Raw genomic sequence first — 14,611 nt, 5'->3', positions numbered from 1 at the left:
TTAGTGTTTCACAGAGTGCTGATTTCTTTTGCTGCTGCTCCATTCTTACCCCAGTGAAAACACAAGACTCATGCAGAACAGACCTGAAGCATCTTACCACTGTGAAAATAAGTTGCATGCTTCCCAAAAAGATCTGTTATTAACAGAAGAGAGTCAGGCTCCTGGAGTGGGTACGGGGCATCAGGCTGCCAATGCAGGGCAGAAAGACACTACACACACCAGTTATTTTTTGCCTTCACTCTAGGAAAAAATGAGGTAAAGCAAGCCTGTGCAAGTCCAATAGGACTGTTTTTAATTTAACAATGTCCTTTTCCTGAGGGATGCATACAGCATCAAGGAACTCTTTATGAAACTAGTGAGCACTGGTGGTACTGAACTGCTGACCTGGTCTGACAGCAGGACTGCTTCTACTTACGTTACTGCAGGGTAATAGCGCTGGTATCGTGACATGCTTATATTAATTCTTCCCGGCTTTCTGAAGAGAGATAGGGACAGGATACCGAGTAGATCCAGCATCCACATGGGTATAAAATGTTTCCTTGTCTATATTACATAACCAAAGAAAGCATCATTTAAAAATCTTAATTGTCTTACTTGCCTGAATTGTTCTATAAGCCTTCACTTGGAACTTTTTTTGTCCTAATATCCTGAGTTCAGGCTCTTTGAGATGAACTGATACCAAGTTGTTTTACGCTGTACCCCACAATCTTCAGCAAAAGAAAAGCTAGCTGATAATCTACCTATAATTTTTATTCTCATCTACTCAAAAGAGAATGCATAACATTTACAGTCAGCTTCAAAAGGTTAATTGGTACTAGGCCCTCGTCTTACCGTGGTGGAACAGCCATCCAGCGAAAACATCTTTAGAGCAGCCACACTTCTAGAGGTTGATGACTTGTATACAGTTTTCCATCAGGACAACCTCTAACAGTTTATGCAGTCCATTTTCTGAGAGCAGAGCTTTTTGTCAGGTATCTACATATCATGGTAGCTGTTAGCAAATTTCACACACATTTAGTCCTGTTTTGAGTGTTTAATAGTTGACTTTTTTTTTTTTTAAACAAAGGTGTTTATTTTGTAAATCATTTTTTTATTTATCTAAAAATGCACAATTGCAAAAAAAATTACCTTTTGAAATACATTTACTTATAAGCACTAATGAATTTTATGCAGCAAGAAAGTGACCAGACTTCTCAAGATACTCAAATTTAAGCTGAGCTTCCCTGGAAGCCAGAGATCCTTTTCTATGTCACACCAATAGAGGCGCAGCACAGCCATCCCTATGAATGTGTAGCTGCCACCACAGCTTAAAGGAAACCTGCAGTGTGAAAGTGACAGTCTTCACTCTTGAATCTAAGAATTGCTAAAGAAGCTGGCTATAAATTAAGCAAGTTAGCATGGGAATGTTGGAAGCAATTTGGTGCCTCTCCTACATTCTCATGCTGATTTGAATTTCCTCAATCTCTCATGAGAGCAGCAAGATCAACTTTCTGCTGAGAAGCCTCGCTAAAATGGCACCTTGCATTAATGATACCAACATTATTCACAGCAATTAATAGCTTTTCTTTGCTATCTATATAAATACTTCAAAATTTGATGGAAAGTAGTTGAAGATGGCACTGCAGTTTTCCTTTAAGTAGAGAAAAATTAGGTTAAAAAAAATCCACTAAAAGCATATATATGTATGTAACCCTCTAACCCTAATCTTATTTCAAAAAAAAAATTAAAGATTGTATTCTTTTCTTAAAGAAAAACAACAAAACAACAACAACAGAAAAAAAGGCACAGGCTGCATTTGAACTGTCACACACAAATCTACATTTTGGCATTAGCCACCGTCACACATGGAAGCAGCGCTGTAACAGAACAGGCTTATTTATTTCCCCCGCTGTAGTCCTCAAGAACACTAAGTGCAGCACTGTTCCTCTGAACAGGCAAATGAAATGGAAACACTTGAACGTGAATCCAAGTTTTGTTCCTAAAGCAGTGAATATTTTTCATTGACAGTAATGAAACAAATCATTGATTCAATGAATGAATTTAGTTGGTTGAAAATTTCCATTTAGTTAAAGAAGATGACTCCTTCAAATCAGGTTGAGATTTTTATAAAAATTCACATTCTGTAAATTAGCTTTCACAGTTACATAGACGGGGCTGATCCTTATGTAGAATTAGATACACAAAGCATTTTACTTACTTGTTTTTTAAATGTTTCAGAGTTTCAAACACTGCTTTGCTTAAGTTCTACCTACTGACATCCTACTTAACATCCTACTGAATGTGTACAAGTATCTTCCCCAAAACCTAGCTGTATTAAACACTGGTTTTCAATATCAACGTGTAGTCTAAAAATAGTTGCAACAACCGGGAAGATAAGTTTAGAGGAATTATTTGCAGAAGCACGATAGTTTGGGGTTTGTTTGGCTTTTTTTTTTTTTAATTCTCCCCAGCTATATGCCGGATTCATCTAGTTGGCTGTAGCCAAATTAACAAGTAAATGCATCAGCAAAATATTCACTCTTAAGTTTTCAGTTAAAAAATAAAAATAAAAAAAATCATGAAACAAATGCATTTCTCTCCTCCCAAGCCCCTCCCAGTTTCTAAGTCTGAAGAGGAGGGAATTAATAAAAACACATAAATGGATGCTTTAAAATACACAAAGTAAAAATTGAATTCGCTATTAACCATTTGCAGAAGAGGCAAAGTAGCAGTTATACAAATTACACAAAAATCTACTGTAATTCTTACATTAGTATAAAGTGATTTCACCGAAGGAATTATTTCAATATTTCACATTACAGTTAAGATAGAAGAGGTGTGTCAAATGCTCTGACACCCTTGTTAATATAATCTATCCTAGATTACACACGACAGTTTTAAGAAAGGACCCTTAAATGATCTACAACTGTAACATGTTATTGGCTTAAAAAAAAAACAAAAACACAAAAAAAGAAACAAACAAAAAATCACTTGCAATACCTCACAGAATCTTCACTTTAAAGCATGACCACCTTGTAAGAGTCCTTGTCAAATAACCTGCAGAAATAATAGAGCATCTTGCTACGAGTGCTCAACCCTCTCGCTTGCGTGACTAGGCACCAGTCGGTTTCATCTGAGAAAAAAATTCAAGTAAGACTAAGCTGTGCTGGCTTTTGAGAGTGTTTGCAGATGGTTCAAGTGCTGGAGGTCCAAACATGCATTTGTTTTGCTATTTGGTGCACGTAACCAATATCGGGTCTTTGATCGGGATCGGGGTATATGCACATGCTGACCAACTCCCGTAGCTGAAAGACAGAAAAACAGGCGTGCACACGTAAATGAATCGGCTCACTTCTCACTGGAAAAGGCTTTGGGGCTGTTTGAGCACCGGGCTGCCGGGCAGGAGCTAGGAGCCCTTTTACACCTGGGTGGTCCTGGGCAGACGGCAGGCACACATTTGTCCCCCCTCCCCTCCTGCCCCATGGAAGGACTGGAGAGACCCTTTTCCACCAAACCATCAGCACAGGAGCTTTATTCCACTCATCACCGTGGATTTGGTGCCATTTACAATGCACCACCAGCATCTGTCTACTTGGTTCGCTGCTCAGAGACGTCGCGTGGCTCCAGAGAGCCCAGCAACCGCCCCATTGCTCCTGACTCTGCTAGTTTCAGAGCTTTCAAAACAAACCGAAAGCCTTTTTCTAGAGGGATTTTTGATCTGCTTCAGAGAAGTGGTGAGGCTGACCAACCAGCAGCAGCTCGCTCAGCGGGGCCCGCGGCACGGCCAGGGGAAGCAGCAGGGGCACGGGGAGCTGGCACCAGGGGAGGAGCAGGACACACACGTGAGGAAGGACGGACCTTCCCGAAGTCCAGGTGAGCCGACAGACACGGATGGACGTGTCAGTGAATGGGGAGTCAGAAGAAAGAAGAAAGTAGGAGGGGTTTAAAAACCTGTCCTGAACAGAACTCTCCTGTACAGCAACCGCACTGCCCACATCAACCCTTGGTAACCAGCCCGTAGGGTTTTAACGTAAAACATCCCAACAGCACCTCTGTCCTGAGACACAGGATGCCTGAGCATGGCTGTCAAACACCCACGTTTCCTGGAAAACCTTTGTGAAGGAGAGCCTGGTCATTGATTATGTTTAATAAATAAAATGCAGAAGGGTGAAGTCTCCCCACCTCCCCACACTCTTTATTGTGCACATGAAAGATTGTAGCTTTTAATTATACAGACACTGAAAGCTGCTCGTACCCCCGAGGCACAGGGAGAAACAGCCTTGAGCCTCTGATCTTCTCACATCCTCCCAGTAGCCACAGTGCCAATTATTTTAATGGTAATTAAAAGCATGACCATACAGCTATCAGGCACACGTTTCAGCTGCATTACTGAACATACCCAAATGAGGTTTCGGCTCTGAGCAGAGCAAGGCCCCGTGCTGCAGGTTGGCAGGGGCTGAAGCCCACTCCAGCAGGATTTCTGAGGGCAGTCGGTGCCACGGGCACACGTCCCACGCAAGCAGGACATGCCGTAACGCGGTCGCTACCTCACCACCTCCCGATCCTGCTGTAGGCACATGCCGAGATACAAAGCCTGGCAAGCCCATCCTCAGGGAAGTCAGCCCCGCCGTCCCTCTGGCCCTGTCCCACTCACACCTGCTGCGGTGACCTGTCTGATTCATCTGAGGGCAAGTGGTGCTTTGTAACAGCTGAGACCCCGACGATTACACACGCACCTGAGCCCTGAGACGTCCACAACAACACACCCACAAACAGCCACGGCTTCTAAAGCTCTGCCTGAAGCCTGTGCCCTCAGTCCAACGTATCCACGCAGCAGCTGCGCTCCCAGGCAAACCAAGGCGCTTCGGTAGAGCGGGGAGTTCTGTTCTCAACCACCGCAGTGCAGGCACTTCACCATCAGCTGTAGGGAACTGGCACACCACGCATCGATGGTCAGCCCCACCCCGCACTACAAGTACTAGTAAGCTTGTCTCCGAGAGAAAACTAATCCTGGCTGGAGCCCCAGCTCCGCCTGCTAACAAAGAGTAAGCCAGTTCCTCGTGAGACTGGACTGAACAACGCCAGGACACCACTGAAGGGGAACAGCATTAAAGCAGGCATTTCCCCATAAATGCCCCAGGTAAAACACTCCTGGCTCAGCAGCTAGCCTGCAGCCGAAGCCTTGTTTTGAGGCTGCACTGCCGGGTGAAGGACCGACGTGCTGACGGCGCCAGGACACCACTGAAAGCTGGTAGCTTGGCACGGCCTCATCCACATCCCTGCCCCGGGGTGAGAGGATGTAAAGGCTCTGCTGCCTTCCCACGTTACAGCCCTGCTGCAGGGACAATATTAGAGTGGCTTACAGAACCTGCCCTTTCCATCTAAGATGGAGACCCTCACGGAGGTAACCAACCCGGCCCGTCACAGGGCAAACAAATTCCCTCTGGTGCCGCTTGCTGCTGCTGGGAAGTGCTGCCACATTTCTGAGCCTTTCAGAAGGACCCAGCCTGCAAGGTTGATCTAGCTTGGCTGGTGGAAGACACTAACCTACCTTTCCCTTTGGCCCCCCACTCCAACCTAATCTCCAAAATCCAATTGTTAAAGCCACCTACAGCACCAGATACCACTCGTGGTGGAGCCATGTTCTAATACCCAGAATGAAAGCTCTTTGTGGTTGATGTCAGCAGCAGCAGCTCACACAGCGAGCTAAGCTACAGCCAAAGGCACAGCCCTCCTCAGACTTTGTCAAGCATTCTGTTAATAGTGTATGAACACCATCTGGAGTCTAGTTCTCTGGGACCTGGCGCCTTTGAGCTTTAAACCATCCTTCTCACCCTGGATTGTATCACTACACTGCACACACTCTTTAGCAGTGCCAGAGGGAAGCCAAACAGACAGTAATTGTAAAGACAGGAAACACATCTGTCAACTCACACTAATTCTTGCTGCCAGCAGGCATATCCTGAGATGCATGCTGCAACAGCATGGCGAACGGGAACGCACAGAGCTGGGACTTGCTGCCACGGCAGCTTGGGAAAAAAATCCACTTTTGCACAACAGTTCTCGAATAATCTTCTCACAATAGTTCTTTTTTGCTACATAAGTTATGTAAGCTGTGTGGTGGCCCAGAGGACAGCACGACGCCAGCCCCAGGGGACCCGGTCATGGCTCAGGCCCGGGTGAGGCACAGCGCTCCTCCGCAGCCCTGCCTGAGCGACTCGCTCCGTGCGGCGCCGCATGCAGCTCAGTCAAACTCAGTGAAATCTTGGTGTTCTTACTCCCCTCTTAAATGCCATTAAGGGGAGTTAACTATGTCCAGTCCAGGGAAAAGCACTCCTGCACCCCACTCACCCCGCGTGCTCCCAGCACGCAGCAGCCCCGATGCTGAGCAGCTCGGGCACGAGGCGGCCGCTAACGCTGTGCGCGGCGTTTGCCCTGCAGCCTGCCCCTTGCTCCTCAGAACTTCGAGGCAGAAATAAAACAAAAGAAAACCCTTGAAGGATATGGTGAACATTTAAAATTACATTAGCCATTTCCTTTCAAATAGCAGGCAACTGTAACTGAATGAGGAAGCAAGGAAAACAGATGGTTTGTCAAGGTAAGGAAAAGAAAAAAGAAAAAAAAAGCCAAGCTCAAACAGCCCTGCCTAAAAAACAACTCGGGTGTTTGCGCTCATGTGAAACATCGCAGAGCAAGTATGCACAGTGGATTTTTTTATATATATTTTTAAGGTAGACCAGCTCAGCTTCTGCTCTCCATCCCTTCCTTTCATATGAACAAAACCCAAACTTCAAAAATCCCCCCTACACAGCTGTGTATTGACACTTACTGTGTTAGACTAAGCGACTTTCCTTCCCTCCTGCTCTATTTAAAAAATAATAATAAAAGAAAATCCCCTCCTTGTAACAAACTGAAATCTACATAAACAAAAAGTTAAGCGCTGCTTTATGGTCTGTTATTTTAAGGGACGGGAAGCAAGGAGAGGGCTTTCCCACGGTTCATTGTTGTTTTTTGCCAGCATAACAGACTTTCAGTATCAAAATGCTCCCCATGTTAAGAAATCGCATTAAAAAATCCTCTTTTCTATCTTAATTTAGCCTGTTGATACTCAGACATCACAACAATAGCTTCCTTAGCCAGCCATAAAGGCACCCGGGGCATTCTCTCTGGCCAGCCCCTGCTCTACCTTAGATGTGGGCTCTTTTCCTCCCGGCCTCCTGTCCTGTGCTCGGGGGGGTGCCGTGAAGCACCTCCACGTTCCCCTCCAAAAATGCTCCCAATTTACCTTTTCAGAATAATGTTCAGCTGGAAGAGGTGGGTAGTCACATTGCTCTATTTTTTGGCAAAGAGAAAACAGGTTCATTTTATCTCCATAGAAAGGACTCTGAAGAGCTGCCATCTGGAGAGAAAAACAGAGAAAACATTTCAGAAATGTAAAAGATGTAATAGCCTCTAATAGCCCTCAGTACTGCCGATCTGCAAGAGCAAATTTTGTTCTTTGACTGTGAGCAAATGCTGCTGCCGAGGTCAGACAGCTCCGCACATGGGAGGGGCTCCCCGAAGCCCCGCTGCCCTCGCAGGGGGCACAGAGCTGTGGCTGTGTCCCCAGGCCCCGCTCTGCCCCCGTGCTACGGGTCCCTCCGAGCCATCCTGCGGCAGGCGGCCGGGTGCAGCGGGCCCTGGGCAGGGCTTGCAGCGCCCTTCCCTGCGCGCACACGCAGCCACGCATCTCTCCTCCCTGCACCCCGTTACACTGCGAAGTCCCGGCGTTTTCCCATCCCTGTGGTTACTTCTGCCAAAACCATTTCAGATGGAGAGCTGTCTGTAAAGAGCGGCCCAGAGCGCACGGCAGAAAAGTACCTGCCCACTGAAACAGAGAAAGGGTGCTCGTGCTGCTGGGCAGCCGGCTGGAAACCAAATGGTTCAAAGAGGACCGAACGCCTGATAGATGCGTTCATCTCTTCGCAGAGCAGCTCCGCTGTCTTTGGTAACTGTCACGGTTTCAACCTTCCCCGGTTATGATCATGTTCAGAACAGCCAATGCATTTGCTCTCTGTGACTGGTAAATTTTTAATAGACTGCTACAAGAAATAAATGGGTTGGTTTTGAACATTTGGCTACCTAGAATACAAAGAACCTTTTAGTGTGAGCGATGCAGCTCAGCCTTTACAGGAACAATCATCCCCCCCCGCATATTTGCTGTTTAGGAGGGAGCATCCCAGGCAGTTTGGGGATCCAAACTACTGAAACCCATCGGTCTGGTCTTTTTCCTCTTCAGGTTCTGTTTTATTAATCCAGTATTTGCACCTCCAAACCCATGACAGATGTCTGACATAAACAGATTATTCACACAGCACAGAGAGCACAACGGAAGGCTCTTGGTGGGGAAAAACTCCTCACAGAGCAGGCGGAGGCTCCTCACAGAGATGTTTATATGATACCTAAGGGTCAGGAAGGAAATCGCATCTCTGAGCGTGGCACATCGCCTATACGGCAAGTTTTTAACCAGGAGGTCTGTATGAGCACTGAACAACGAGCCTCAGGAAAGCAGCCACAGGAGGAGGTGCTTTTTGAGCTTACACAGGGGGCACACACCACGCCAGTGTCAGGGCTGCCCACCGGCACCCAGCAGCACCGCACCACGCGAGCAGGATGCTCGTTACCACCGGCCCAGCCACTTCTTTCTCCGTGGTGTGCTGGTCCTCAATGCTGCTCGGCACCCGCGCTGTCAGAAGCGCCGCGCCGCACGGCCCTGCCTCTGCCTAACGAAGCGCCACCGGGTAATTGTTGGTATTATCCACTCTGTTTAGATATTTAAAGCATTTTGCCAACGAGCTGCATCAAATTGGCAAGCTTTTCATACTGAGGCCAGCTGAAGTTGATGCTTCTCTCTCTGTCTTTAACAGGGGGTTATTTGATAATTATTAGTCTTTTGCTCATTACCATGCGCTGTGAAAGCCGTCAGAAGAACACTGTCCTGCTGCTGACACACAGCAAGCTCCCAGCTGAATTAAAAGCAGTCAATACTAGATCTTCCACTCTATTATCCTGCAGTTAGGAATCATGACTGATGGATCATTAGGGGCTTGGTGACAGGCAGGCAGTTGTGAGTGGGGCAGGGTTTGAAAACCTTTGGGTTTCATTCCCAGCAGTCGGACGTGGCCTGGCACAGGGTGCTGCAGGGGCATGCTGCAAAACTGCGCTGCGATGAACATACATCAAGTGCTAAGCTACGCAGGATGTGCTAAGAGAAACTATACTTGGTTTGAATCATCAAGACTTCTTTAAAACAATTTCAGGTTATTACATTTCTCCCTTGCTAACCTGCAACTCGCATTGGCACAATGAATCCTGAGCCCTACAGAGAAGCAACGAGGTATGTTCTGGGCTCTTTCTTTCATGCCTCTTACCCAGGGTTATCTTCGCATGTGCCTCCAGACTAGCTTTTTTCACAAAGTTCTTCCAGAGATATTTATCAGATATCCAGAGTGGCATAAAAATGGCCACGCAGAATATCCTAAGGTACCCAAAGCAGACTGAAGGACACAATGAACTGAGTACAGGGCTTCCAAAAACATTGCAGAAAAATCGCAGGCTTGTTCAGTTTTCTGGCTGCGATGCTCTGGGTGACAGCTCGCAGTATTTGCTGTGCCCGTGACATTCACTGTGCCTGGCTGCAGGCTGAGAGAGGAGGAATTACACTCCTAACAGCTCGGAACCTGCCACAAAGGGCTCACCAGAGGCTATAGCTGTCCCTCTCCGCAGTTTCACCCACCATTATCAGCAAAACAGCAATAATGATGAGCCTTTCCTCATAAACCTTACAGACCTGAGGTTGAATAATCGAGGACAGGCGTGTGAGCTGTGCCCCGGCGGCGGGCAGCAGCCCGGGAAGCCTTGGTGCCTACAGCCCCCTTCCCAAGTTTTTGAAGGCAAAAAGGTGAAGTTACATCCCTGCTGCAGTCATAATGGCAACAGGCAGATCAGTGGGGAAAAATTACACACTCCAATTAGAGTCTCTAATCTCCAATTAGAGATTGAGAGCAAACTGCTCCCAATCAGCAGAACAGAAGCGGAGAGCCCAGCACGCAGGACTGCTCCAAGAAAAACAACCACGGGCGCGTTACGGAGGGTGCATAAAGCAATCACGGGTTAAACAAGGTCTCCCAGATTTCAATAGAAAAATCAATAATTTCAGTCTGGTTGAAAAGGATTTTTCAATTCCCATTAACTTTCCTTTCCACATCCAATTAAGTGGTCATGTGCAAAAGAGAAGAAATGAAAAGGAAACAACAGGGTGGCAGACACAGGGAATTAAAGGGGGAAGAGACGGCACCCTGGTTGTGGCTGAAACAGGTCTGCGCAGGGCCATGGCTACAGGCGCTCCGCACTCACTAACAACAGCTGATGCTTCATTTGGGTTTGCTTTTGACGTTTTGATTAGAACAATTACCGCAGGACAGCCAGATCTCCTTTTAAAATGACCACCATGCAGTATGACTGGTTGAAAAAATACCTATACAGGAACCGCTGTTGGTGCTTAAATTGATCGTCTTGCCAGAACTGCTGAAGCCATTGCTTGTAGCTATATTCTTGGAATTAACAACTTATTTTCATCCCTCCAAGTGATCTCGCTGACAGATTTCTACAGAAAGTGAGGGATGAAGACAGTTGCTGCTGTATTGATAAGATTTAATAAAAATCACCGTTGGGTTATGACCGCCAAAGTTAAGTGGTGCTATCTGACATCACATCCCCAACCCCTCAACGTTGCAGAATTGGATTCCAGTGGACACGCACATCTCTGAGGGCAATTTGTACATTAAAGCTCTCTGCAGCTTATCTACACAATGTATCTGGAAAAATATCAGAAGTGACTCATAACCAAACAAACATGGCTTCCTTAATTTTAAGCCAAATGGAAAAAGATTCTTAATACAAGGAATTAGCCAAGATAAAAATACAGCTCCTTCAAAGATGTACGAATCTGATTTTTAATTTTCCAAAATCTAAAAAGTTTAAAAAGTCAAGTAGCTGTTTATCTAGCGAACACAAAATTGGTAACCGTCCAGTCCTTCCTGGAATTTGCAAGATCTCACAGCTCTCGTTCACAAAGTAAAGGCTTACCTACGTAGGAAGTAAATTTAAAAGTGCTTCAGATGCCAAATCTTTCACGTTACTATAGTACTGCTACTCCTACCAGAGAATTATGTTTAGTGCACAATTAAGTCTTCTCGAAATCTAAGGAGTACTAAGACTACTGTGCCATAAGGAGACCATATTGCCTGCAACAAAAACATATCTTAGCACAACGCTAAATATTTCTCTCTGCATAAATCTGGAGTCCCATCCCCAGTACAGCTCAGTCTCAGAAATGACTCAGAGCAGCCCGATGGAGAAGGTTGCCTCGCTGAACAAGCAGTCAGTTGGACCAGGTGAGTATTCTTCCCCGAAGTGGTTAACAGCAACAGGCAATTACCTCCTGCCAGAAAGAGCTATATTATAGGAAAATTTGCTTTTTCACTGTCTTGTCCTAAAGGTTTGTTTAACCAACTAGCTAAATTACATGTTTAACTACAGTTGTTTTCATAGCTAATTAGCTCACAAAATTAGTGCATTTTTACTTATTCTCTCATTCCTTCTGGTTGTGAGAAATTGCAGTGAGAAGAGAAATTTCATCATTTCACATAATTGAAAGTAACTCAGGCAAGCATGACCCTGACACTTGGAGGTCTATTATCCAAAGAGGATGTGAGCAGTAGCCTTATAATTAAACATCCTAGGGATTTTTAATTCTCTGGGCAAGGATAAAAACTTTCTAAATGCTGACTTGCACTTTCACTTGAATTCAAAGATGACACATACATTTAAAACTATAAATGACCACAATGTTGTTCCAAACTCTGATTTCTGCTAAAAATGAAATCACAAAACCCAAAGTACTGTTATAAAGTCATAGCACCTATTTTTAAAATGCATGCAATAAACACATGTAAAAATACCTTAAAAACTAGTTACACAGTAAGCATGCAGTTCATACCAAGTGTGCCTGCTTTGTATCTGTGCATTTGTCTGTAAGACAATGTACAATTAGAAAATACTCCAGCTATATTCTAATACAGTTAAAGAAACGATGATTTCATGTTATATAAAAACCCTACTTTTCATACCGAAAGCTCTCAAAATTAAGATATTCCAATTGGTCAGAATTCAATCAAACAAACCAGTAGCTTCCGCTCAAGTTTTCTATTGTTAAAACAAATGGCATTCAGGAGAAACTATGAATATGCTGCCCTCATTACAGCTCTCCTCACAGTTAGAAGAACGAAATGAAGCAAACTGGCTGGTTTGTATCTGTATCCTCAGCATCTACGTGACCTACTAAATTAACTTTGTGTAAGTACCATGCTGTATGGCACAATTTCTTTGTTCTTCAAGCTCAGAAGATCACATGATGAGTATAGAGTTATTTTTTCATAAAGTTTCTCAACAACTAAGCTAAAATAAGTCTGACCTACTCAATTCCTGTTTCACTATACCATGTGGTTAAGACAAATGGGGAAAAAAGTTAGAAGATACTTACTTCATACAATAAACAGCCCAAAGACCAGATATCAGATTTAAAGTTATAGCCGTTTTCATGTATTCTTTCTGGGGACATATAGTATGGAGTTCCCACTGTAAAGAAAATGAACAAATGAGGAGTTACTGTCTTAGAAAGAGACAGTGCAACCTGCATTGTACAGAAGTTTGACTTTGCTCAAGGACTAGGTTTAGCACATATTGCTCATTAGAAGAGACTGGCACAAAAAATTGGAAAGAAATCATGGTTTCAAAGGCACATTCTTATGTAGAACCTAAAATATAATCACGTGAAAAGCTAGAGAACTGCTGAATGTTACTGGAAATAGCGTTTGTATTTCTGAAATCTGAGGAAAGTTATCTTCCCTTCCAAGTACCGCCGGAGCACCTCTCACGGACAGAGCCGTTGTAAACGATCATTCTCCTTTGGTTCACCCAACAGCATATGAGACAGCAAGTTAGATGTCATGAATGTACACTGCTGCAACAAGAATCCTGTGACAGCACATCCATTGAAAGTTCACTTGACAGATGCTGCACTAGCAGCATGACAGATCGGCTGCAGATATGACGGGGTACCCTTTTTAAGAGTTCAGGAGACCATTTATTGTAGCAGAGAAATGGAAGTAACAAGTCTGACATCAGACAGGTATTCAAAAACTTTCTGGAAGGAGCAAGATAATAATTCCAAACTTTAAAACTGTTCCACCTCACAGTCATGTTAGAAGCTGTGGGATTTCTATGTACTTCCAGAAGTCTGCATTTTATCACAAGAAATTTACTACAGCATTTTGGACAGGACTTACAGGAAATTATTAATAAATTCCTTACCTCAAAAAGGCTCTTTTTAAAATCCTAAATAAGTTTCAGTTGTGGTACTGAAAATACAAGACATCCTGGCAGTCTCAGCTACATCAAATAATCCTCAGATACATCATTTATTAAAACATCCAAGGACTTTATACGCTCTCTTCTCTCCTGCTTCCCTGTCCCCATTAATTTTTTTTTCATTTGGCATTCCAGTGTATCCTTCTCCTAATTAAAAGCCTTTCTCACAAGATGGCAAATGTTTCATTTGCTCGTAACTTTCAGTTTAAAATTTCTTCATTCAAAGCCCTGACCACAGACAGCTGAAAGATTCCTAGGCAGATGAACAGTGCTAGTGACACGGGGAAGAGCTGCCACCACCTTCCCCCAGCTTTCCTGAAGAGGGGTTTGCACTCTGTAGGAAATTACCTTTGGAGTGGAAAGCAACAACTTCCTGAAAGGAAAATCCCCCCCGAGTGGACGCCGGACACAGCACCAACTGGGGGGCTGCTGCTGTCTGTGCGATACCCGAGCAAAGTCACCTCCAGCGCCGTGAGCTCAGACCACACTGCGTTAAGTGCACAGGTGAGTCCAAAACTTATCTGCATTCCTCTGTCATCCAGCAAACCTAAGCACAGGCCGGGGTTCCATTGGTACGGCACTGTACAATTCACAGGACAGAAAGCTGTTTACAGCCTCAAAGAATTCACGGGCACATAAACCAAGACAGAGAGGAGCAGCTGGGCACGGGGCAGCGCCTGGGCGGTCAGGCCATACTAGTTAGTACATCAGCACCCTAGCAGAGCTGAAAATCAAAGACAAAAATATTTTCTTAGGTTATTTAGTCAAAACAAAGAGCACTGATTTGAAGTTAGCACTATCAATGCACCTACCCAATTTATTCCAAAGCAATGCATATATACAACTCTACTCATCAGAACAGATCAAGTAACCAAGAAAGGGGACCACTTCCCTGACTGGCTCATTTATTTGGTCCCCCAGGAGTTTCAGTAATCAGGAGCACTACATGATGAATTCAGCTTGCGTTTGCAGGTCATTCAAGCAAGAAATTACTTCACTTTCAAGGTGAGGAGTACAAAGCAAGAAAGTACATTTTTGCAAATTCTACACAGACTACAAGACGGGAAAGATAACACATGGAGATTATTACATTTCCATGCTCAGTAGTATCACATCCAGCCTAGGAGTATGCTGAACTGATGTTGTCCCAGACCTGTCTGGC

At 44.6% G+C, this 14,611-nt stretch overlaps 1 protein-coding gene across 1 annotated transcript in view; it reads right to left on the bottom strand.

Moving 5' to 3' along the window:
• Nucleotides 1–755: 755 nt before the first annotated feature.
• Nucleotides 756–14,611, bottom strand: part of NEK6 (NIMA related kinase 6) — a 37,866-nt gene continuing 24,010 nt past the window's right edge. Inside the window, exons 7-9 of the mRNA XM_035341526.1 lie at nt 12,563–12,657; nt 7,265–7,378; nt 756–3,284 (exon numbers count right to left, since the gene is read on the bottom strand). Coding sequence (XP_035197417.1) covers nt 3,174–3,284; nt 7,265–7,378; nt 12,563–12,657 — 320 coding nt within the window. The 3' untranslated portion in view covers nt 756–3,173. The remainder of the gene's footprint in view (nt 3,285–7,264; nt 7,379–12,562; nt 12,658–14,611) is intronic.

Source organism: Oxyura jamaicensis, chromosome 17 (assembly GCF_011077185.1).
Source record: "Oxyura jamaicensis isolate SHBP4307 breed ruddy duck chromosome 17, BPBGC_Ojam_1.0, whole genome shotgun sequence".
NCBI classification, from domain to species: domain Eukaryota; kingdom Metazoa; phylum Chordata; class Aves; order Anseriformes; family Anatidae; genus Oxyura; species Oxyura jamaicensis.
The sequence above is the reverse complement of the archived record's forward strand: the minus strand, read 5'-3'. Positions and strand labels throughout refer to the sequence as shown.